Source organism: Crotalus tigris, unplaced genomic scaffold, assembly GCF_016545835.1.
Source record: "Crotalus tigris isolate CLP2741 ecotype Arizona unplaced genomic scaffold, ASM1654583v1 scf7180000024427.8105951120:4207309, whole genome shotgun sequence".
Lineage (NCBI taxonomy): Eukaryota > Metazoa > Chordata > Lepidosauria > Squamata > Viperidae > Crotalus > Crotalus tigris.
The window spans coordinates 2,284,679-2,308,643 of NW_024100595.1; the positions used below are offsets into that span (position 1 = coordinate 2,284,679).

At 42.8% G+C, this 23,965-nt stretch overlaps 1 protein-coding gene across 1 annotated transcript in view; it reads left to right on the forward strand.

Moving 5' to 3' along the window:
• Positions 1–23,965, forward strand: part of ITGAL (integrin subunit alpha L) — an 86,531-nt gene that overhangs the window by 36,397 nt on the left and 26,169 nt on the right. Inside the window, exons 3-18 of the mRNA XM_039330469.1 lie at positions 3,065–3,159; positions 4,085–4,149; positions 8,373–8,487; positions 8,733–8,863; positions 9,779–9,924; positions 10,764–10,908; positions 12,143–12,293; positions 13,107–13,174; positions 13,619–13,751; positions 14,844–14,992; positions 16,552–16,689; positions 16,803–17,006; positions 18,181–18,311; positions 20,414–20,574; positions 22,503–22,654; positions 23,314–23,442. Coding sequence (XP_039186403.1) covers positions 3,065–3,159; positions 4,085–4,149; positions 8,373–8,487; positions 8,733–8,863; positions 9,779–9,924; positions 10,764–10,908; positions 12,143–12,293; positions 13,107–13,174; positions 13,619–13,751; positions 14,844–14,992; positions 16,552–16,689; positions 16,803–17,006; positions 18,181–18,311; positions 20,414–20,574; positions 22,503–22,654; positions 23,314–23,442 — 2,113 coding nt within the window. The remainder of the gene's footprint in view (positions 1–3,064; positions 3,160–4,084; positions 4,150–8,372; positions 8,488–8,732; positions 8,864–9,778; positions 9,925–10,763; positions 10,909–12,142; positions 12,294–13,106; positions 13,175–13,618; positions 13,752–14,843; positions 14,993–16,551; positions 16,690–16,802; positions 17,007–18,180; positions 18,312–20,413; positions 20,575–22,502; positions 22,655–23,313; positions 23,443–23,965) is intronic.

Below are 23,965 nucleotides of genomic sequence, written 5' to 3' on the forward strand. Positions count from 1 at the left end.
CAATGGCGCTGAGAAAAGTGACTTACAAATGGTCCTTGCACTTACGATGGTTAGAACGTCCCTGTACAGCAGTGGTTCTCAACCTTTTTAATGCCGCGACCCCCAAACGGTCGTAAATCAAGCACTACTCAACCGGTCGTAAGTCGAGGACTACTCAACTGGTGCAGCACCGTTTGCAGAATGGGACTTTTGGCGGGCTCAGCAGGGCAGAGACAGCCTGGACAATTCCTATTGGCTTTTGAAAGCCAATAGAATTAGACTCTATTCAAGAGAGTCTATTCTATTGGCTTTCAAAAGCCAATAGAATAAAAGGGAGTAGCACAGCTAAGGAAAAGGGGGGGGGAAATGGCAGACTGCGTTGTTTGGCGACCCCCGTGAAATGGTCGTTCAACCCCAAATGGGGTCCCGATCCACAGGTTGAGAACCACTGCTGTACAGGTAGTCCTCGACTTACAACAGTTCATTTAGCGGCCATTCAAAGTTACAGAGGCCCTGAAAAAAGTGACTCATGACTGTTTTTCACAGTTTCAGCATTCCCCATAGTCCTGTGCTCAAGATCCAGATGCTTGTCAGCTGACTCATATTTGTGACGGTTATATTGTCCCCGAGTCCTGTGACCCCCCCCCTATTGTGACATTCTGACAAGCAAAGTCAATGGGGAAGCCAGATTCACTTAACAACCTTGTTGCTCACTGGCAAGAACAGTTGTAAAATGGAGCAAAACTCACTTGACAAATGTCTCGCTTAGCAACAGAAACGTTGGGCTCAATTGTGGTCGTAAGTCGAGGACTACCTGCAGTTACCAGATCGTGATTTGGGTGCTTGGCAAATGTTTATAGTGCTTGTAGCATAAGAGAGTCATGTTCTTGCCGCTTGCAGCCTGCCCAGCTGCTTTCCAACCAGCAAAATCAATGAGGAAGCCGGCAGAAAGTTGCAACTCACGGTCACGTGATGTCTCGCTTAACGACCAGGGCAAAAAAACAGTTATAACATCGGGTGTTGTCATGTGACCCCTCACTTAACAACCATACCACTTAACTAAAGAATGTTCCGGTCCTAATTATGGTCGCAAGTCGAGGACTACCAGGTTTTGGGGGAGAAATTTGCCTATTGCAGTGATGGCGAACCTTTTAGAGACCGAGTGCCCAAACTGCAACCCAAAACCCACTTATTTATTGCAAAGTGCCAGGGCTGCATCAGCATTGTGGTGCCCTCAGGGGGGTGGGGGGCGTGGCCCACTGGGTGGGCGTGGCTGCAGTGGTCACGGCAGACTGGGTGAGCATGGCATCCCCAGGGGGGCCAATGCCACTTGCTCACTCACTTCCTGCCCTGTCGCTTCCAAATGCCACGTGCTCACTACTCTGGCGAGCTCTGCTGGGGCAATGGCGCGCGTGCCCACAGAGAGGGCTCTGAGTGCCACCTCTGGCACGTGTGCCATAGGTTTGCCACCACTGTCCTGTTGGATGAATCTTTGTGGTTGGGGTTCCTCTAATTATTGGGGTGAGGTGGGGGTAATCCTCCCAGCCAGCTTCTGACAAGCAAAATCAGTGGGGGAAACCAGATTCACTTAATAACCAAATGATTCACTTAACAACTGCAGGCATTCTCTTAATAACTGTGGCAAAAAGGTTGTAAAATGTCGTGATTAGCAACATAAATTTGGGGCTCAGTTGTAGTTGTTAATCGAGGACTATTTGAGTTACTGTTAATAACTTGTCCAGACGTCTGTTGACAACTACACTGTTTGAATGAGATGTCAATGGATCTGGATTTGGCCCATTCAGATACTCACGGTCTACAAGCACTAGTTGGCTCCAAGTTAGTTTCCTGTCAATTGGACGCTATATTCATGCTTGTTATTTTCCCTAGTCCTGAGTTTGAACCCCATTTCAGGGCATGTTTATTCTGTATTTATTTGTAGCTAGGAGTAAAGTGGTTATTTCCAACCAGGTTCCCTTTTTGTTTTCACATTTCCTACCTTCTACCCCACCCTAGTTTTGAGGAAGTGAGAGTTAAAAACTAATAGTGGAATAGAGAAGGAAGTAAAATGGATACCTATTCTTTTGAGGGAAGGGTTCCCCTTTAGAGCAATACAATCGGCAGGAATTCAGATGGTGCAACTTCCCCATTGAAGGACATTGTCACAAAGCACCAGTTTCTGGACTCTTCCATAAAGTAGAGCTAAGTGCTGCCATCTGGTGAAGGAATTGGCAGGAAACCAGGCAGTCTTAAAGAAGTGCTGATTGCATGGCCAAAGTTCTATCCCACGGTAGGATCAGGCTCAATTTTGGTCGTAACTCGAGGACTACCTGTATAAGATGGAGGAAGAGAGATGGCACAGTCAGACTTGCAAGGTTCTCTTTTATATCAAGTCTGATTGTGCCACGTCTCTTCCTCCATCTTATACAGGTAGTCCTCGAGTTACGATTGAAACTGATAAGGTGACCCACTTTTTTACAATGAAAAGGAGGACACAAATAAATTGAAGAAAAAAAAATCGTAAATTAAAAAAAAACATTTTATTCATTGCAACAATAATACAGACAGCTTGCATGTGCAAAGTTTGCCAGCCGGGTGTTTTGGCGCGCTCAGCAGCAATTCCTATTGGCTTTCGAAAGCCAATAGGGGGAGTAGCACAGCTCATGCAAAAGTTGAAAAAAAAACCATAAAAAAAAAAGGTGCCGGAACGCCATTCTGAGTGTTCTATGAGGGAAAAAAAAGCCCTGCAGATTAGTCTTCAAATATCGAAAAGGAGGACATGAAGGAGGACACTTTTTGAGGGAGGACAGAGCTTACAAAAGGAGGACTGTCCTCCCTAAAGGAGGACAGTTGGTCACCTTAAAGCTGAGCCCAAATTTTCTGTTGCTAAACGAGACAGTTTTGCACCATTTTACGACCTTTTTTACGCAGTTGTTAAGTGAATCACTGCAGTTGTTAAATTAGTAATACGGTTGTTAAGTGAATCTGGCTTCCCCATTGACCTTACCTTGCATTTTCACAGGAATGGCCCTACAGCACGTGGCCTATCGATGTTATCCCACCTCCTCTATTTATTCTCTTTCAGAGTCATTGTGGGAGCTCCTGGGGAGCAGAACTCCACAGGCAAAGTGTACCAATGTACTTTGAAGAGCAAAGACTGCAAGGACATTCCATTCCAGGGTAAAATGAAGGATTTCTAAATTCTCCATGGTTGTGAATAAAAAGCCCATTGAAGGCTACAATGGCAGAGAAAGGACATGATTTTCCAAAAGGTGGAGATGCCAGGGTGGCACAGTGGTTAGAATGCAGTATTGCAGGCTGACTCTGCCGATTGCCAGCAGTTCAATCCTGAATGACTCAAGGTTGATTCGGCCTTCTGTGCTTCCGAGGTCGGTAAAATGAGGACCCAGATTGTTGGGGGCAATATGCTGACTCTGTAAAACCGCTTAGAGAGGGCTGTAAAGCACTGTGAAGGCGGTATATCAGTCTAAGTGCTATTACTAAGTGCTAAGACCTGCAGTCATGATTGTAGGATGCCTCTACGCATCTGTGAGGAGAAAGCAAGAGAAGAGAAAGATATGCTCAGAGGCTGAGTGAAATATTCTGAAACTGACCGAAAGGATTAATATCTATGGATACAGATAGTCCTCGATTTACAACCATTTGTTTAGCGACTGTTTGAAGTTACAACAGCACTGAAAAAAGTGACTTGTGACCTGTCCATACATTTAGAATCGTCTCAGCATCCCTGGGGTCATGTGATCCAAATTTGGACGCTTGACAATCAGCATATATTTGTGACAGTTGTGGTGTGCCGGGATTATGTGATTGCCAGCTGGCTTCCCACAAGCAATGAGGGAAGCCAAATTTGCTTAACAACCATGTAGTTCACTTAACAAATGGAGTGATCTACTTAATAACTATAGCAAAAAAACAACAACAAAAAAACCCCAGGCACGACTCACTTAAAACCACCTCGCTTAGCAATGAAAGTTCTGTTCCCAGTTGTGGTCATAAGTCGAGGACTACCTGTAAGGAGGAAATTTAGGTAATATCTCCTTCAGCATTAACCAATCAATCTCTCTCTCTCGCTCTCTTTTTGCAGAGAATTCTCCAGTACCCCATCTCGGCATGACTCTGGCAAGCAATATGCAGGGAAATAAAATGATTGTGAGTTTGCTCTGGAAGGGACAATAGCAGTGGTTCTCAACCTTTTTAATGCCGCGACCCCCAACCGGTTGTAAGTCGAGGACTACTCAACCGGTCGTAAGTCAAGGACTACTCAACTGGTGCAGCACCGTTTGCAGAATGGGACTTTTGGCGGGCTCAGCAGGGCAAAGACAGCCTGGGCAATTCCTATTGGCTTTTGAAAGCCAATAGAATTAGACTCTATTCAAGAGAGTCTATCAAGATCACGTGAAATGGTCGTTCGACCCCAAATGGGGTCCCGACCCACAGGTTGAGAACCACTGGATGATAGAGATGGGCAGGGGTTTAAGCTGCTTTCTGACAGGCAGAGACAGATCTTTAAAACTGCTTCTCATCCCCGAATCAATGTTGGAAGAAAAGCTGTATTTAAGTGAACATGAATGACAATGCAGGCAAAATTTCTTGCAGATAAGTATTTACTCAGCTTCCATGTATTTTGATCAAACTTGTGCTGGGAATTATTTTGGGGGTTAATTAGTTCATGTGTTTTGAAAAGCAAATTATTCTGAGTAGTCAAGAATCTCAAATAACAGTCTCCCCCAAATCTTCAATCCCAAAGCTAGTAGGACCAAATGCACAGGTATAGTATAGGGGGTGCCTTGCTCAATAGCAGTAACTGTGAGAGGGACCTCGGAGTCCTAGTGGACAATCATTTAAATATGAGCCAGCAGTGTGCTGCAGCTGCCAAAAAGGCCAACACAGTGCTAGGCTGCATTAACAGACGGATAGAATCAAGATCACGTGAAGTGTTAATACCACTTTACAATGCCACACTTGGAATACTGCATCCAGTTTTGGTCACCATGATGTAAAAAAGATGTTGAGACTCTAGAAAGAGTACAGAGAAGAGCAACAAAGATGATTACGGGACTGGAGGCTAAAACATATAAGGAACGGCTGCTGAAATTGGGTATGTTTAGTAGTTTAACGAAGAGAAGGACGAGGGGGGACATGATAGCAGTGTTCCAATATCTCAGGGGTTGCCACAAAGAAGAGGGAGTCAAGCTATTCTCCAAAGCCCCTGAAGGCAGGACAAGGAGCAATGGATGGAATCTGATCAAGGAGAGAAGCAACCTAGAATTACGGAGAAACTTCCTGACAGTTAGAACAATTAACCAGTGGAACAACCTGCCTCCAGAAGCGGTGAATGCTCCAACACTGGAAGTTTTTAAGAAGAAACTTGTCTGAAATGGTATAGGGCAGTGGTTCTCAACCTTTTTAATGCCGCGACCCCCAACCAGTCGTAAGTCGAGGACTACTCAACTGGTGCAGCACTGTTCGCAGAATGGGACTTTTTGCAGGCTCAGCAGGGCAGAGACAGCTGGACAATTCCTATTGGCTTTTGAAAGCCAATAGAATTAGACTCTATTCAAGAGTATTCTATTGGTTTTCAAAAGCCAATAGAATAAAAGGGAGTAGCACAGCTAAGGAAAAGGGGAAAAAAATGGTGGACTGTGTTGTTTGGCGACCCCCGTGAAATGGTCGTTCGACCCCAAATGGGGTTCCGACCCACAGGTTGAGAACCACTGGTATAGGGTTTCCTGCCTGAGCAGGGGGTTGGACTAGATGACCTCCAAGGTCCTTCCAACTTTATCATTATTATTATTATTGACATCTTATGATTTATCACTTGTTTGTACTTTATTATTAATGATTGTAACTATGACTTATGATCTCTGATCTATCATTTTGTTGTTGTATGTGTGTACACAGAGAGCTTACTTTATGCATTCGAGACAAATTCCTTGTGTGTCCAATCACACTTGGCCCACAAAGAATTCTATTCTATTCTATTCTATTCTGTTCTATTCTATTCTATTCTATTCTATTCTATTCTATTCCATTCTATTCTTATCAGAACACACAAACTTTGAAACACGCAGACTTTTGAAGTTTACTGTCCTCTCTCTCTCATAATCTACAGATACACAAACAGAGCAAAGGAATATCCAGAGGATCGTCCATTTCAGGATTCATAGCAAAAACCAGTGATGGAATATTTAGAAACAATAATCTTACTGACACAATCAGGAATATGATCTATCCAGTCCAATCCCATATCCATAATCTCAGTTGTGTGACTAGCACATTCCTCATTATCAAAAAAGATAAAACCACCAGTAATTTCTTTCATGGAATCAGATTCAGAAGAGAGAGAGCAACAAGAAATGAGTCTTCCTGCACATATGAGGAAAACTATGGAAAACAATGAACCCAAATGTGCTGCAAAACTCACATTGATCAAGTGTTCAAGTAGCACAGCAACAGCCCAATAGTACATAAGAGAAGCTATGTAAACTCTCTCTACTGCCAAGTGAAAACACTGCAATAATCCAGAATTCCAAAAAGCAGAAATAGACGATATCCTTATAAATTCATCAAAAAGTTTTATCCATGCATCCAATAACTACCCAAATTCCTAACCATGAAAGGAATACATCTACCCTATATGAAAAATATCTCTTTGAAGCTTCCACCATATAATCCTAGGTATCATGATAGTCCCTAAACCAACAAGATCTATCCAGACTATCCTAAGCAACCCAAAGGCCCACAGCCAAGGAAGACATAACAGGAGTCATCTACAAGTGGAAGGACAGTGAAAACCACTATGTAGAAAATTGAGAGAGTACGTGCACGAACATCAACCGACAGTCAGGAGACACACTAAAAACTCCTTAATTTCGCAACACAATGACATGTTCAACCACAATTTCAAATGAGAAGCGTAGACATCTTAGACTTACACCAAGCCTAATCCACAAATATCAGAAAATTCCTATAGGTTTTTCTTTGGGATTCTTTAGTAGGTTCACATCCTTCTTCATTGTCCCAAAGGTGCTTTTTCAAGAGGCAACTGGACTTCCTTTGTTTTTCCTTGAAGACATTTTGCTTCTCATTCAAGAAGCTTCTTCAGTTTTGACTCAGTTCTGACTCAGAATTGGAGAAGCTTCTTGGATGAGAAGCAAAATATCTTCAAGGAAAAACAAAGGAAATCCAGTTGCCTCTTGAAAAAGCACCTTTGGGACAACCATGACCTGGATGATTGGGAATGTTCATAGACATCCTTTTCCATTCCACACCTATTAAGGGAAGCACCAAATGAACAAGAATAATCAAAGAAGAGATGATGCCTACCCCAAAAGCAATTAGGGAAGAAGCAACACCCCAATCAAGGTTGATAGGACAAGATACCACCTATAAAGAGCCAACTCTAGTCCTTCCTGCATTGATGATATTCTTCAGCCTGGTGATGAAAAGTCTGCAGGAAGGAAAGCAAGCTTAGAGAGCACCAAGTATTCCCCCAAATATAACATCTGATGGCTGCTCTAATCTCACTAAGCATTGGAACAATCAAAAATGTTTCCAAAATGAAAGCTGTTCAGAAGCTTCCAGAAGACCAAGAGTTAGAAAGCCAAGCATATTTCTGAGTTCTAGAGCAGTGGTTCTCAACCTGTGGGTCGGGACCCCATTTGGGGTCGAACGACCATTTCACGGGGGTCGCCAAACAACGCAGTCCGCCATTTTTCCCCCCTTTTTCTTAGCTGTGCTACTCCCTTTTATTCTATTGACTCTTGAATAGAGTCTAATTCTATTGGCTTTCAAAAGCCAATAGGAATTGTCCAGGCTGTCTCTGCCCTGCTGCTGCCCTGCTGCTGCCCTCCCGCCAAAAGTCCCATTCTGCAAACGGTGCTGCACCAGTTGAGTAGTCCTCGACTTACGACCGGTTGAGTAGTCCTCGACTTACGACCGGTTGGGGGGGGGTCGCGGCATTAAAAAGGTTGAGAACCACTGTTCTAGAGAGAAGGGGATCGCACCTGAGAAGGTCTGTTCCATCCCTTATATCAGCATTCTTCTCAGGGCCAAAGGTGGACTATTTCATTTAATTTAGCCTAGACCTCTCCAACATGTCAACCTCTAGATGGGTTGGGTCTTCAGAATTTCTCCTGGGGTTACAATCCCAAAAGAAATCTTGAAAAGGTACCAATTTAAGGAAATACATTTTAGGTGATAGGAGTGGCTCATCCTGGACTGGTGATCTTCATTGCTCTTCTGGATCCCCTTTCCGAGATTCCCAACATCCCTTTTGCTTTTAATATGGCCATTAACCTCTGCACTTCTTTGTCTCCAGTTTCCTTCATTTTCTTGATGACAATAGGAACAGTAAAACTTTCTCTCTGCAGGCATGTGGGCCAGGCGTTGAACAACACTGTGACAAAAATCTTTATGTAAGTGGAATCTGCTACCTGTTTAACACCAAACTGCAAAACCCCAAGAATATAACAACGGGATATCAAAGTAAGGAGATTCGTTATTATTAATATTTTAATTGTAATAGTTAATATGACAGAGGAAAGGCGTTATTAAATACCTGAAGAATATTTAATTGAATCCAGTATAGTTTCCGTTCAGCTTCACATATGTCCTTATCTGGAGGTCAGTCTAATTTTTGGCCCACCATCAACAGGAAGTTCCTCACAGCCTGGAAATCGTAACTGCCCTTTTTTCACCTGAGTTGTTCTTTCTTTTCTTTCATCCCACAGAGTGCCTGAAAGGAAAAGTGGACCTGGTGTTTCTTTTTGACGGGTCGGCAAGCATGAAAACATCTGAGTTCTTGACTATCAAGGAGTTCATGATTGACGTCATGAAAGAATTGTGGAATAGTTCTGTACATGTAAGGTCTACTTACTGAGTACCATGTACTTGCCATGGATAAATTACCTTCCTTCCTTCTTCCTTCTTTCCTTCCTTCCTTCCACTCCTTCCTCCCTCCCTCATTTTCCTTCCTTCCTTCCTTCCTTCCTTCCTTCCTTCCTTCCTTCCTTCCTTCCTTCCTTCCTTCCACTCCTCCCTCCCTCCCTCATTTTCCTTCCTTCTTCCCCTTCCTCCCTCATTTTCCTTCCTTCCTTCCTTCCTTCCTTCCTTCCTTCCTTCCTTCCTTCCTTCCTTCCTTCCTTCCTTCCTTCCTTCCTTCCTTCCTCAGAAAAGTATATCTTTACTCCTGCCTGAAAATGTTTAGACTGACTTGATATATCAGAGGACATAACCATTAAAAACATTAATTTGCCTCTTCTATGAATTCACATAATACTGTGGGAGGGAGGGAGGGATGGAAAGAAGGGAGGGAGGGAGGGAGAGAGGAAGGAAGGGATGGAAGGGAGGGAGGGAGGGAAGGAGGGAGGGAGGGAGGGATGGAAGGAAGAGAGGGAGGGAGGGAGGGAGGAAGAAAGGCACCTGAGGTTGGACCTCCCCATTTCTGCTGCACTGTTGTAATTGTGGATCCACATGCAGAAAGTGGGTCTGTTGACTCTGATTTCATAAAGGGCAATTTATGAGACGTTGACAAGAAAATCATTCAGAATGATTCTGCCTTAATTAAGGAGGTTGACTTAATTATAATCAGGGCTGGGAAATTCTTCTTATGGGTTTTCAAGATTCTGTGCTGACTCCAGATTAAGATTAAGATTAATGATTTTCAACAGCACCCTTTCATTCGGCCACTTTGGCAATGAGAGACGTGCTGTGTTTTGCAGAAGACCTTCCCAGCCATGCCATTAACCCCAGTCTCTTTCTCTTTCCACCCTTCCAGTTTGCTGCCGTGCAGTTTTCAGAAGATGCCAAACTCGAATTTGATTTTAACAACTATACCAGTAATCCAAATCCTGAAGAACTCTTGGCCAACGTCTTACATGCTGAGCAAATAACAAACACCTTCAAAGCTATCAAATTTGTGGCGTAAGTAAAGTTTTCCTTTTGGTGGCAGGAGATTGGGTGGGGAAAGGCAACTTGATAAGAGATCCGATCAAGTTGGGGATTTAAGATACTGTGTCTTTTCTAAAGATTTAGATCACAATTGCATAGAAACATAGTGATTAATCAAGCAGGACATCCAGATATGGAATGTGCATTAAATTGGAGGAACCGGAGGGGTTTAACCACAATTTGAAATTATATTTTGTCTAATGTACTCTGGCACGTTGCTCAAAGCTGGTTTATTGTAGTAAAATAATGTTTCCAATCTCTGGTTAGATTAGTGGGAAGCTGGAGTGGCATTCCTAGTTCTGATATTCCCACCAGGATGAAATGGTTGCTGGTTGCCAAACATCCAAATTTTGATCACATGACCATAGGGAGGCTGCAACGGTCAAAAGTGTGAAAAATGGTCATAACTCACTTTTTTCAGTGCTATTGGTACTTTGAATGGTCGCTAAACGAATAATTGTAAGTCAAGGACTACCTGTATTAGCTTTCAACTGATACAGCTTTCCAGATTAGATACCTTCCATAAATAATAGCCTTAACCTCAATTCACCCTAGCAGACAGCCTTGGTTGTGTTCACATAGTTTTAGCCTGAAGGATCAAATTATGGCAAGGCTGCTAGAGGCCAAATGCATGTTTGAAGTTATACATGTTCCTTCAGGTCCCAAATAATTAAAGTCCACTCTTCATTTTCCTTGGTTTAGATCCGGGTTTCTCAAACTGGTCAATTGCAAAATGTGTGGACTACAACACCCAGTTGTCAAGTTTGAGAAACACTGGTTTAGATAATAATTCCTGTGTTTGCTGGTGGCAGAAACGAAGTCTTCATTCCCGAACGTGGCACGCGAAAAGAAGCAAACAAAGTGATTGTCATTATCACGGATGGGGACGCCTCAGACAGGGACAGGGGACATATAGAAGCTGTCAAGAAAAAGAACATTTTACGCCTAATCATTGGGGTAAAGTATCCAGAGGTGTTGTCCATCTGGCTAATGGACAGAACCACCAAGCAGTGTTGAAGTGATCTACCTTATATGTTATGTTAATTGTTAATATGTAAAAAGTAGCTTAAAAGGAGAAAAGTGAAGAAATATATTTTAATTAATAAGATCAGATATTTTTCAGGCATTAATAAAAGTTAATTCTATACCTGTCTGCGTATAGATAGTCCTCAATTTATAACAACAGCTGGGACCAGAATTTCTATTGCTCAGCTAAGCAAATTAAGTGAACTGTGCCTGATTTTATGACCTTTTTTGCTAAGTTTGGTAATTAATGGCTTCCTCCATTAATTTTGCTTTTTGGAAGCCGGCTGGGAATCACATGATCTCGGATGCTACAACCATTGCGAATTCATCCCAGTTGCCAAGTGCCCAAATTTGGATCATGTGACCTGGAGATACTGTGACAGTCATAAATGCAAGGATCGTTATATGTCCCTTTTTTCAGTGCTGTTGTAGCTTCGAACAGTTGTTAAGCAAACGGTTGTAAGTCGAGGACTACCCATATGTAACAAATGTTCATGTACAGGTAGTCCTTGACATACCACCACAACTGAGCCCAGAATTTGTGTTGCTAAGTGAGAAATTTGTTAGGTGAGTTTTGCCCCATTTTACGACTTTTCTTGCCACAATTGTTAAGTGAATCATTGCAGTTGTTAAATTAGTCACATGGTTGTTAAATGAATTTGGCTTCCCCATTGATTTTGCTTGTCAGAATGTCGCAAAAGGGGATCACGTGACCCTGGGACACTGCAACCGCTGCCATAAATATGAACCAGTTGTCAAGCATCCAAATGTAAATCACAGGACCATGGGAATGCTGCAACGGTCATAAGTGTGAAAAATGATCATAGGTCACCTTTTCAGTGCCGTTGTAGCTTCAAATGGTCGTTAAATGAACTGTTGTAAGTTAAGGACTACCTGTACTTGATTCTTAACTGCTTCTCACCTCCTTATTGCAGTGTTTCCCAAACTTGACAATTTTAAGGCATGTGGACTTCAACTCCCAGAATTCCACAGCCAGCGTTGCTGGCTGTGAAATTCTGGGAATTGAAGTCCTCATGCCTTAATATTGTCAAGTTTGGGAAACACTGCCTTCTTGTTCTCTCCTTTTTCTGCAGTTCGACGTTTTTAAAGACTGACCATAGAAATGCAAAATATTATCTTAATAATTCCTTCCTTCTCTCTCCAGATTGGGAATCACCTTAATGAACCTGAGTCCCAAAGGAATCTCAAACGGATTGCCTCAGAACCCACAAGTCAATTTTTTAAAATTCTTGCCAGCTTTGATCAGCTCAAAGACAGTTTCAATGATCTCCAGTCTAATATCTTTGCCATTGAAGGTAAGTCGGGCCCACTGGGTGTCTCCAGGGAGAGATTGAGGGGGAAATGGTACTTCAGTCTGTTTTTAAAACAGAGTCTTAATTGCTGGCTGTGGAATTCTGGGAGTTGAAGTCCACATGCCTTAAAATTGTCAAGGTTGAGAAACACTGGTATATGGGATTGACGCAGTGGTGGGATTCAAATATGTGAACAACTGGTTCTCTGTGTGGATGCCACTTCTGGAAGTCCATCCTGGGCCTGGGCTACAAAAAATTAGCTACCGGTTCTGCCGAACCGGCTGAATCCCACCACTGGATTGGCGATGTAGGCCATCAAATCTCTAAATTGGATTTGTCTATGTGGATATGTTTTTTCTTATTCAGATCCCATGTTTTCTGGGTTGGGAGGGGGCAAAGGTTTGTGCAAATGCCTCTGCCCCCTGTCCCTCCTATTTTTCTTCATGTTCTATTTTTATTTTATTGAAAAAAAAGTTAAAATGCAAAATATGAATACAAAACTTCAATGTTTTTCTTCCAAATAAAGATTAAAAAACCACAAACATACAAGGTATTTAAAAAGTGCATTAAAAAACCCTAACATACATACATACATACATACATACATACATACATAAATACATATATATACACATATACATATACATATACATATACATATACATACACACATATATATATAATCCCCACTAGTTGAATATTAATATTAATCACTAATTATTACTAATTAATATATTACAGCAATATTAATTTCTCACCCCCTGTGAAATTGCCCCCCCCAAATGAAATATTATTCCCCATCTTTCTTCATGACAGGTACCAGTGACAGCAGATCCTTCCATCTGGAATTGTCATCCAGTGGATTCAGCGCGGATATATCCCAGGTGAGGCTGAAGGATTGGAAAGGCCCCATCACACACACACCCCAAAAAATTTACAAGTAGTCCTTGACTTATGACCTCAATTGGGACCAGAATTTCCATTGCTAAGCAAGATGGTTGTTAAATTAGTTTTCCCTGATTTTATGACCTTTTTTGCCACAGTGTTTAAGCTAAACTTAACAACCACCGTTGAAAATGGCGATCGTGTGACCTCAAGACACTGTAACTATTGTAAATACATGCCAGTTGCCAAGTGCCTGAATTTTGGTCACATGACCAGATCTTGCTGGCTGGGGAATTCTGGGAATTGAAGTCCACACATCTTAAAATTGCCAAGGTTGAGAAACACTGGTATGGATTCATCATCCCTGAAACATTTGTTTCTAAGGGCAAATCTCTGCTTCCTGGTGATCTGCCTTTGTAAAAACAAGAACTTTTGGTCTGCAGGATCGGGTGATTCTTGGTGCTGTGGGTGCTGACAACTGGGCTGGGGGCATTCTGGAGCAGCAGAAGGATTTTGCCGGTGAAAGATTCATCACAACTCCCTCAGTCCGGAAAGAGATGGAAGGGGCCTACTTAGGTGAGTAGGGGATGCCATCATCCTAATATAATCTGGACCATTCTTCCCCATCCATCATAATATGTTGGCTAAGGATTATGGCCATTCTGGGTGCCAGTTTATGGAGGGTGTTTATACAAACTGGGGTTAGTTTTTGTTGTGCTTTTGCTTATCGTATAGAATTGGGATATATATATACAGCTATCTTTCCTATGGAACGGAGGGTTAGGAGTCAAGTCTCTATTTCAATCTTGTGGTTACTTCTTGTTAAATGTACAGATACATTTCAAATTATTCACAAATATGAATGCAGGTAATCTTATAACAACAACAACAACAACAGCAACAACAACAATAGTAGTAGTAGTAGTAGTAGTAGTAGTAGTAGTAGTAGTAGTAGTAAATTTGGAAGGGACCTTGGAGGTCATCTAGTCCAACCCCCTGCTCAGGCAGGAAACCCTATACCATTTCAGATAAATGACTGTCCAGTCTCTTCTTAAAAACTTCCAGTGCTGGAGCATTCACAGCTTCTGGAGGCAGTTTGTTCCACTGATTAATTGCTCTAACTGTCAGGAAATTTCACCTTAGTTCTAGGTTGCTTCTCTCCTTGGTTAGTTTTCATCCATTGCTTCTTGTCCTGCCTTCAGGTGCTTTGGAGAATAGCTTGACTCCCTCTTCTTTGTGGCAATCCCTAAGATATTGGAACACTGCTATGTCACCCTTCATCCTTCTTTCCATTAAACACGACATACCCAATTCCAGCAACAATTGCTTATATGTCCCCTAATCATCTTTGTTACTCTTCTCTGTACTCTTTTTAGTGTCTCAACATCTTTTTTACATCGTGGTGACCGAAACTGGATGCAGTATTCCAAGTGTGGCCTTACCAAGGCATTGTAAAGTGGTATTAATAAGCTGCTTTATTGTGCAGAAGGCCTAACCCAGTGTTTCTTAACCTTGGCAGCTTGAAAATCTATGGACTATAACTCTCAGAATTCCCCAGTCAGCATGAATTCTAGGAGTTGATGTCCACACATCTTAATGGTTCCAAGGTGGAGAAAGATTGGCCTAACCTTCTGTGCGTTTCCATCTATCTGTTTTTAACCTTCCCAGGGTACACAATCAGCTTTCTCCAGCATCATCAGAAAGAGTTCTACGCTGTTGGTGCCCCTCGATACCAACATTTGGGAAGGGTTCTCTTATTTGAGGTTGATGCCAAAACTCAGAACTGGACATTAAAGCAAGAAATCAAAGGGGAACAGGTAAAGAAAAAAAAATCACATAATCATAGGGTTGAAAGGAACTTTGAAGGTCTTCTAGTCATAAGGAGCTTTCTAGATATTTTGGTCCACTGCTGCCTACCATCATTATTAGAACTAGGCCAGTGGTGGTGAACCTATAGCACGCATGCCAGAGGCGGCACTCAGAGCCCTCTCTGTGGGCACATGCACCATGCACCAGCCGCCCACTAACTCGCCGAGGTCCCACATGGTCGGATGCATCCGAGCATGGCTGGTTTGCCTCCCTCCCTCGTCCCATCCCTCCTGGCCTCGCATGCTCTCCTTTTCCTGGGCACAACCCACTGCATCGCTTCCTTAGCTGTCGGCTGGCTGTCCAGCTCAGAGGCGGCTTCTCTGAAAGGCTGGCGGTGGACTGCAGAGCCCCAGAGTGCGCCAGTCAAGGGGCCATCATGCGCTCGCTGGCCTCTGTGTGTGCGGGGGCCGATGGTGTCAGGCAGCAGCAGCCCCGGCTTCTGCCTCTCCTTGCCCTGCGACAATGGCACCCCCACCTTGCCTTGCCTCACCTTACTGTGCAGGACAAGCCTCCTGCCCACCGCCCCACCTGCCAGAGACCCGCTGGATCTCCCCCAACCCTGCCCGGCCCCCACAGGCATCCTCCTCACGAGCAACATTGAGGTGACCACGCCCATCTTGACCACACTCAACCAGTCTGCCATGACCACAGCCACGCCCACCAAGTGGGCCATGCCCACCTGGCACCTGGCGATAAATAAGTGGGTTTGGGGTTGCAGTTTGGGCACTCGGTCTCTACAAGGTTTGCCATCAGTGAACTAGGCCAGTGTTTCCCAATCTTGGCAAACAGAAGGCAATGGACTTCAACTCCCAGAAGTCTCTTCAGTGGTTAGGCTGGCTGTGGAATTCTAAGAGTTGAAGTCTGTATACCCGGAAACTGCCAAGATTGGGAAACCCTGATAGCAAAAGGATGGTCATGGTGGCCCAAGAAAACCTAATCAAGATTCTTCTCCTTGTTTCCCTAGTAAAGAGCAGTGGCTGAGCGGTTAAGCTAGAATCACAAAGTCTCTCGTAGTCAAAAATGAGAAAAAAACTGACAACCCCATTTAAGACAACGAATATTATGTGTGGAGATGACTTCACTGAAGTAGGATTTAAATATGGCAAAAATCAGAAGGGATCTGATAATACTGAGTAGCGGATTTTACTGTATGACTTTTGTCATTTGTAGCTCACTTCATCAGGTGCATGGAATGGTTAAACATGGAGTACGGGGGGGGGGGAGAGAGAGAGAGAGAGATGAGACAGGGATGATGGGGAGATGGGATGGTTTTTCAGATGAAGATTCAAGGGGAAAGATTACAAATACTGGCCAATTAACAGGTGTAATGTATTAAAACCCACAGGGTGTTCAGATATTTAAACAGGTCAGACTTAGTTAGACAATGTAAATGTACATGATCATTTCAAAGTACCGTAGAAAGATCAACTGTCTATGATCTATGATCGGGGATCCTGTGCTGGTATTCTGCCTTTTCACTATATGCATTTTGACACTCCCTTTACAGACTGGGTCATATTTTGGAGGGGTGCTTTGTGCTGTGGACATAGATGGTGATCAAGAAACAGACCTACTGCTTATCGGGGCCCAGCAATATTTCACCGAAACAAGAGGAGGCCGGGTTTATGCATATGGCTGGGAAGAGGTGAGGCATGAAAATGGGCAGGGCAATACATATCCAACACACCTGTGAGATGCCCACATTGTATCCTAGACTTGGAGAATGAACACTCTCTCAGAGATTCCTTTTCCTTCTAGGATAATCTCATTCTCCTTGGAGAATTTAATGGGGATTTAGGATACCCCTTGGGCAGATTTGGAGCAGCCATCACAGATCTGGCAGATGTCAATGGGGATGGACAGATGGAGGTGGCTATAGGAGCTCCCTTAGAAGATGAAGAGAGGGGAGCTGTCTACATCTACAACAGCCACGAGAAAACTCTGCAGATGGAGTATAGCCAGGTAGGGCTACAGCAATGATGTTACATGCTAGTATCACCTGAGAGATTTGTTAGAATGCCACACCCAGCTGTTCGCTGCTGATCTGCAAAGCTAATAGGTGAGATCAGAGTAGTACCTGGATTAGAAACCACTACTAAATGCTAGAGCTATAGGCCTCTCAGAAGACACCAATGGTCAAGTGTTTCCATATTGTTCCAGTGAAGCTACATGGATATTTCTGTAAAGTAACCAAGAGTGGAACGCAGTCTGAAGGATATAAGAAATAAGAAATTTTATTTGTAAAAGAAGTACTAAGGATCCTATGAGCCCAGGGCACTTAACTAGCCAAGAGCCTGTCCTGAACATTTCTATGCAAATCACCATCAATTAGATGTGCTCGGGATAAGAGGTGCTCAGAGTATCTCTGGCACATTCAGTTCACATTTTGAAAGTGAATCTTGGGTTGGGAGAACATTAGAACTAACTCCTAGATCAGGGGTGTCAAACTTGCAATGTCACGTAACGTGTTGCGATGTATCGCGACTTTTTTGTCATTGCCAGCAATGGGATGGGCGTGGTTTCGCCATGATGCATCCGGCCTGCGGGGCGATAGTTTGACACCCCTGTCCTAGAGGACTGATAATGTACAACAGCTTGGCAACTTTAAGAGCTGTGGACTTCAACTTCCAGTACTCCCTAGTCAACGTGAATTCTGGGAATTGAAGTCCACAAGTCTTAAAGTTACCAAGATTGGACACCCCTGGTTTACAAGGTTTCTTCTGTCTGTCAAAAGTTATATCTTTGAATGGACAGCGCCAACATGACTGACCAAAGAAATTCTGCATGTGTTCTGTCACTCCCTCCTTAATAGATTTTTTTTTGTAATAAGGAAAAAAGAATATGAAATGCTGGGGGTGATAATAGTAGGAGAAGGATTACAAATGGAAGAAGAAGACCACTGACTTCAAGCTTGAGAAGGATGACTTCATTTTTAAAAAAACAACAACTTTGGGATGGCCGTCTATTGTTATTCCAAGAAAGTAATACAATATATTAAAATGTGGCAACAGAAACTGTAAAATGTAGTCTAACAGATTAGTTTTTGAAGCACCAGCCTTCCGAAAGAATCAGTCTAAAGACTCTTCCAGTCTGGAACTTTACTTCTAGTTAAGTCAACTGCATTTATCTCCTGCAGAGGATTACTGGAGCCAGCGTTTCTCCTGGTCTGAGATACTTTGGACAGTCCATCCATGGAAAGACAGACCTCGGTGGAGATGGCCTCACCAGCATTGCGGTGGGAGCCTTGGGAAAGGTGATGGTACTCCAGTAAGTGATTGAGAGTTTATATTCTTGGATTGTCCCAGGTGAGGCCATAAAACTTCAGGAAGTGAAAGAAAGTCCAGAAAGTAAAGGAAAGAGCAGTTGTAGCACACATAATGATATTTTCAGTTTCCACTATTTCTTAAACTAGGAATTTATTATGAGAGTTTTTATTTCCTCTAGCAATAAAACAAACTTGAGAAAGGATTACATTTAAACGAACCTCAGAATCAAAATTTCCTAACTTGTAGAAAGCAATTCACTTTTTGTTACCTTCAAAAGATACTATAAAACAGACATGCCAAACACAAGGCCCGGGGGCCGGATGCGGCCCGCAAAGTGGTTTCATGTGGCCCGCGAAGCCATCCTGGAAACAGTGAGGGAACGGCCCCCACTGCCATAGCCCTGGCCCAGGCCAGCCGGGGGCCAATGTACAATTTTGTGGTGGCCATCTATGCTGAAACGTATTCAGTCTTAGCTCCACAAGGCCGTCTAGAAACAGCGAGGAACCAGCTCCTGCCGCATCGCCCCCGCCCCCTGGGTGCATGCTGGGGAGGTGTCACCCTTTGTGAGGAATGAAGAAATGCACCATACCTCGGCGCTTGCCCCGGTCCCACCCCCTTCTGCCAGAGACCCTCAGATCTGTCCCACTCCTGCCCAGGCCCCCACAGGCACCCTTGATGCGAACTATGTAGAGCTGGCCACGCCCACCTAGTAGACCACATCCACTCCATCCACACCCACCCAGTAGGCCGCACACACCCTGACCACACACACCCGCCCCCCCCCAAGAGCAACTGCAATGCTCATGAGGCCCTCAGTGAAATTGAGTTTGACACCCCTGCTCTAAAAGAAAGAAAAAATAGGCTTTACATATTTGAAAGATTGTTTTATTTTTCCTTTCTTGAGGCTTCACCAGAATCATGGAAAATAATAAACAAAATATAGACTTTTCATTTAGATAGTGAGGATAAGGAATTTGAAATTTACGCTAGATATTATATATCATGAGAGAGAAACAGTTTGATTTCGCTTCTTTCTCTTTGTTTCGAAAGTGGAATTAAAGATGAAAGGCAGAATAAAAAGAAACTCTTGACTCTTGTTAATGATAATTAGTTGTGGAAAAAGAGAAAACACAACAATCTTACTTTTGCAAAAGGTGACTGATCTTTCTCTAATTGGTTGAGATTAGTCAATTATTGGAAATAAAATCCCTGGATTTTAGGAAGATAAAAGTCTGTCTGAGCTGGAAAATTATTTCTTAAATTAAATTATAATTACAGGTAGTCGTTGACTTATGACCACAACTGAGCCCAAAACGTATGTTGTTAAGTGAGACATTTGTTAACCAAGTTTTGCCCCATTTTACAATGTTTCTTACCAGAGCTGTTAAGTGAATCACTGCAGTCATTCAGCCATAGCAATATGCAGTGCTTTTTTTCTAAAAAAAAAAAGGTGCCAGAACTCACATCATACAACCCACCTTGCCTACCCTATAAGGTTCCATCCAAAAAAGGTGCCGGAACTCCATTCTGGGCGTTGTGTGAGAAAAAAAGCCTAGTCAATATGGTTGTTGAATGAATCTGGCTTCCCCATTGACTCTGCTTGTCAGAATGTCACAAAAGGTGATCACCTGACCCTGGGACACCCTGCGACCGTCATAAATATGAACCAGTTGCCAAGCTTCTGGATTTTGATCATGTGACTGAGGAGATGTTGTAATGGTCATGTGAAAACTGGTCATAAGTCATTTTATGGTCATAAGCCTGAGCAGAGGGTTGGACTAGATGACCTCCAAGATCCCTTCCAACTTTATTATTAGTATTATTGTTATTGTTATTATTGTTATTAGTATTATTATTATTCAGGGCCATTGTAACTTTGATTAGCTACTAAACAAATGGTTGTAAGTCTAAAACTATCTCGTAATTGTTTAATTGCATAAACACAGTGCTTTTTCCTTTCCATGGAATCTATCATTTTAAACTCCTACATTTCTTTCTTTTCTGTAATAAAAAGTGGTATTTCCTTCCCTCCTCACCTAAATGTAGAAGGTTTGATCCACAGGGACTAGTAGATTATTTATTTTTGTTTTCTGGCACTTGCAGATCCAGACCAATTGTTAACGTGGCTACACAAGTGACTTTCGAGCCCAAGGAAATTCCAGTGAAAGATGTTGAATGCGCCGGGCACAGCAAATCCTGGCAAAATGTTAATCTGAAACTCAGGATCTGCTTCGACAACAGCTTTGCCACCAAGAGTTACACAGGTGAGGCATCTGTGGGGCTGATCCTGATCCTAAGAACAATCCAGCATTCACAATCAGTTACACAGCAAGTGATATGGGGGGAAAGGCAAAACAGACCATGGTTTCTTTGGTGCTAGTTGCTTTCCTATGAAATTGCCAACTTAAAAAAGAACCCAAATGTAGAATCAGCCAGTCCAATACATTTGAGTGTTTTCTGTGTTTGAGTCCTGCTATAGTCTTCATTTTTTTTTATTACTTAAAATGGAATGGTGGTGTTAGGCTAGCAAAGCACTATCAAGGCTTTGGACTCGACCCCGACTGCTCTTTAGAAAGCCAGATCCTGAAGTTGAAACTCAAATACTTTGGCCACCTAATGAGAAGGAAGGACTCACTGGAGAAGAGCCTAATGCTGGGAAAGATTGAGGGCAATAGAAGAAGGGGATGACAGAGAGTGAGGTGGCTGGATGGAGTCACTGAAGCAGTAGGCATGAACTTAAACTTAAAGGGACTCCAGAAGATGGTAGAGGACAGGAAGGCCTGGAGGAACGTTGTCCATGGGGTCGCGATGGGTTGGACACGACTTCGCAACTAACAACAACATTGTCTTTCATTCAATGCTATTAATGTTGCTCCTTTTTTAAAGTAGTTTTTTGTTCAGGCACCAAATGGCTTTGGCATGCTTTATGAATGGGCTCCAATTGCTTAAATCAGCTGGCTGAGAAATTCTAGGAACTGAAGTCCACAAGTCTTAAAGTCACCAGATTTGGAGACCCCTGGCTTAAACAGATAGTCCTTGACTTACGACCACAATTGAGCCCAAAGTGTATGTTACTAAGGAAGACATTTGTTAAGTGAGTTTTGCTCCATTTTACAAACCTTTCTTGCTACAGTTGTTAAATGAATTATGGCAGTTCTTAGGTTCGTTACATGGTTGTTAAGTGAATCTGGTTTACCCATTGACATTGCTTATCCGTTTGTCACAAAAGGTGATCACATGATCTTGGGACATTGCAACCGTCCTAAATGTGACTCGCCAACCATCTGAATTTTGATCACATGACCATCGGGATTCTGCCACCCTGGCAAGTGTGAAAAATGGTCACGCCACTTTTTTCAGCAGTGTTGTAATGTTGAATGGTCGCTAAATGAACTGTTGTAAGTCGAGGACTACCTGTAACAATCCCCTTGGGGATCTTCTGTAATGATTCCTTCTAATACTTTTCCCCTTAGCACAATGTTATCTTTAATTATCTAAAAGGAAAGAAAATGTTTGTTTCCTTAGCATTTTTATTTAAAAAATGTTTATTGTTTTAATTGGTTTTGTAATGTATTGAAGTGAATTACTTGGAATTGTTGAAAAAACTGTCAGTTAAGTGCCAGACTTGCTATCTGCAGATTCATTATAATATGTTTAGACTGTGTCAGTTAAGTGCCAGACTTGCTGCCTGCAGACTCATTATAATATGTTTAAGCAGGAAGGATACTTGAATTCTATTGGCTGCCACCTATTGCTGAATGTATAAATAGAGATGGAGCAGTAGTTAACCAGGCTTCTGTTTAAACCTGCAATAAAGAGTTGATTGTTCACCTGCTGCCTCGTGGATGCCTCACTGAGCACCAAACATAACAGGTTTTGTATAGGTTGTCCTTGACTTATGATCGGTTGCTTAAAGACTGTTTGAAGCTACGACCTACCTGAAAAAGGAAACTTATGAGAACTTCCTGTTTACTGGCTTTTCACTCTTTTTTGAAGGCACTGGAGTGAGGGGATGGAATTGTAGATTTGATATAACAGGAGCCAGAGATATGCTGTGATAGTCATCAAAAAAGACAGAGGACTTGCAGAGAAAAAGACAGAGGACTTGCAGAGTTTCTGCTCGTCCTCTGTCTTTTTCTCTGCAAGTCCTTTTGCTCTGCCTTATACACACCAGCCATTTTCTTCCCCCCAGGACAACTGTCTGCAACACTCTTGTTTCGCCTGGAGATTGACCCAGACAGGGTGAAGTACCGAGGAGAATTTAGGAATGGCAAGAATATTATAAACGGGGCCAAAGAAATCTCTCTAAAGCCAGTGTGCCTATCAGAGGAAATTAATATCACGGTAAATCAGAACAACTCGTTCTTAAACCTCTTACCTGTATTGCTAAAGGTACAGCTGGTAGTATTACATCTATAGGAGGAAGGGTGAAATGAAAAACACAAGAATTTCCAGCAAGTAACCTTCCTTCCAAATATGAAATCTACAGGTAGCCCTCAACTTACAACCACAATGGGGACCAAAGAATTCATTGTTAAATGGTGCAGTTGTTAAATGAGGTATCACATGACTGAACATGCAGCTTTCGCTGCCAGCTTTTCCATTAATTTGTTTGCTGAAAGCTGGCCTGGAAGGTTGCAAATGGCAATCACACAACCGTGAGATGCTGTAAGTGTGTTAAGTACGTGTCATTCACCAAGGGCCTGAATCACAATCATGGGATGATGGGCGCACCACAATGGCCATAAGTTTGAGGACTGGTTATAAGTCCCTTGTTTTAGCGCTGTTGTAACTTTGGTCACTGAACCAAATGGTCGTAAGTAGAGGACTATGTGCATTGTTCATAGATTCTAGACTTTCGTGCGTTGGTGAAACAGGGCAGGCACTAGCATCTTCTTGAGAAGGTTGGCTAGTCTGCCCTCAGATATTGCTAATGTGATGGTTACGAGCCACATTATCGTACAAGAATCCTGGCTTAAGCAGCTCCTGCCTTTGTCTTTCAGAATTGCATTGAGGATTACTTGTCAGCAATCAAACTCCTGGTGAATTTTTCCCTTGAGGAAGGTGGGTTGCTGAAGAGTGGACCTCCCAGGCCGATTCTGAATCCTTTAAGCAATAGGACAATGGTGGAGGTGAGACCTCTTTATGTGTGTGGGGGGGCAAGAACAACAGATTTAGGTATCAATAGAAGAGAGTATTTGTAAATCAGGGTTGAATTGTGATGTCCTCTGAACTCAGTTGTTTTCTGGCAGACATTTCATTACCAAAGTAGGTAATATCATCAGTGCTAGTGGGATGTGGGGTTTGCTCTCTGTTTACATACCAGTGGCTTGCTCTGTCAGGGTTGATGGGAACGGTCTTGGTGGTTCTTTGATTGGGCTGTTGTCTACTTGTTAGCTAGTTTGGCTAACAGATTAACATTAGACCAACTATCGAGACGCAAACAATACCCTGATGGAGGAACTACCAAACAAGCTAACAATACACAATAACCCAATTAAGGAACTACAGAGACCACTCCCACTGACATTGACAGGGCAAGCCAATAGAACAGAATATAAAATGAGAATATAAAATGAGAGCAAATCTCATTCCCTGCTAGCCCTGATGAGGTTACCTAGTTTGATAATGAAATGTCTGCAACAAAACAATCAA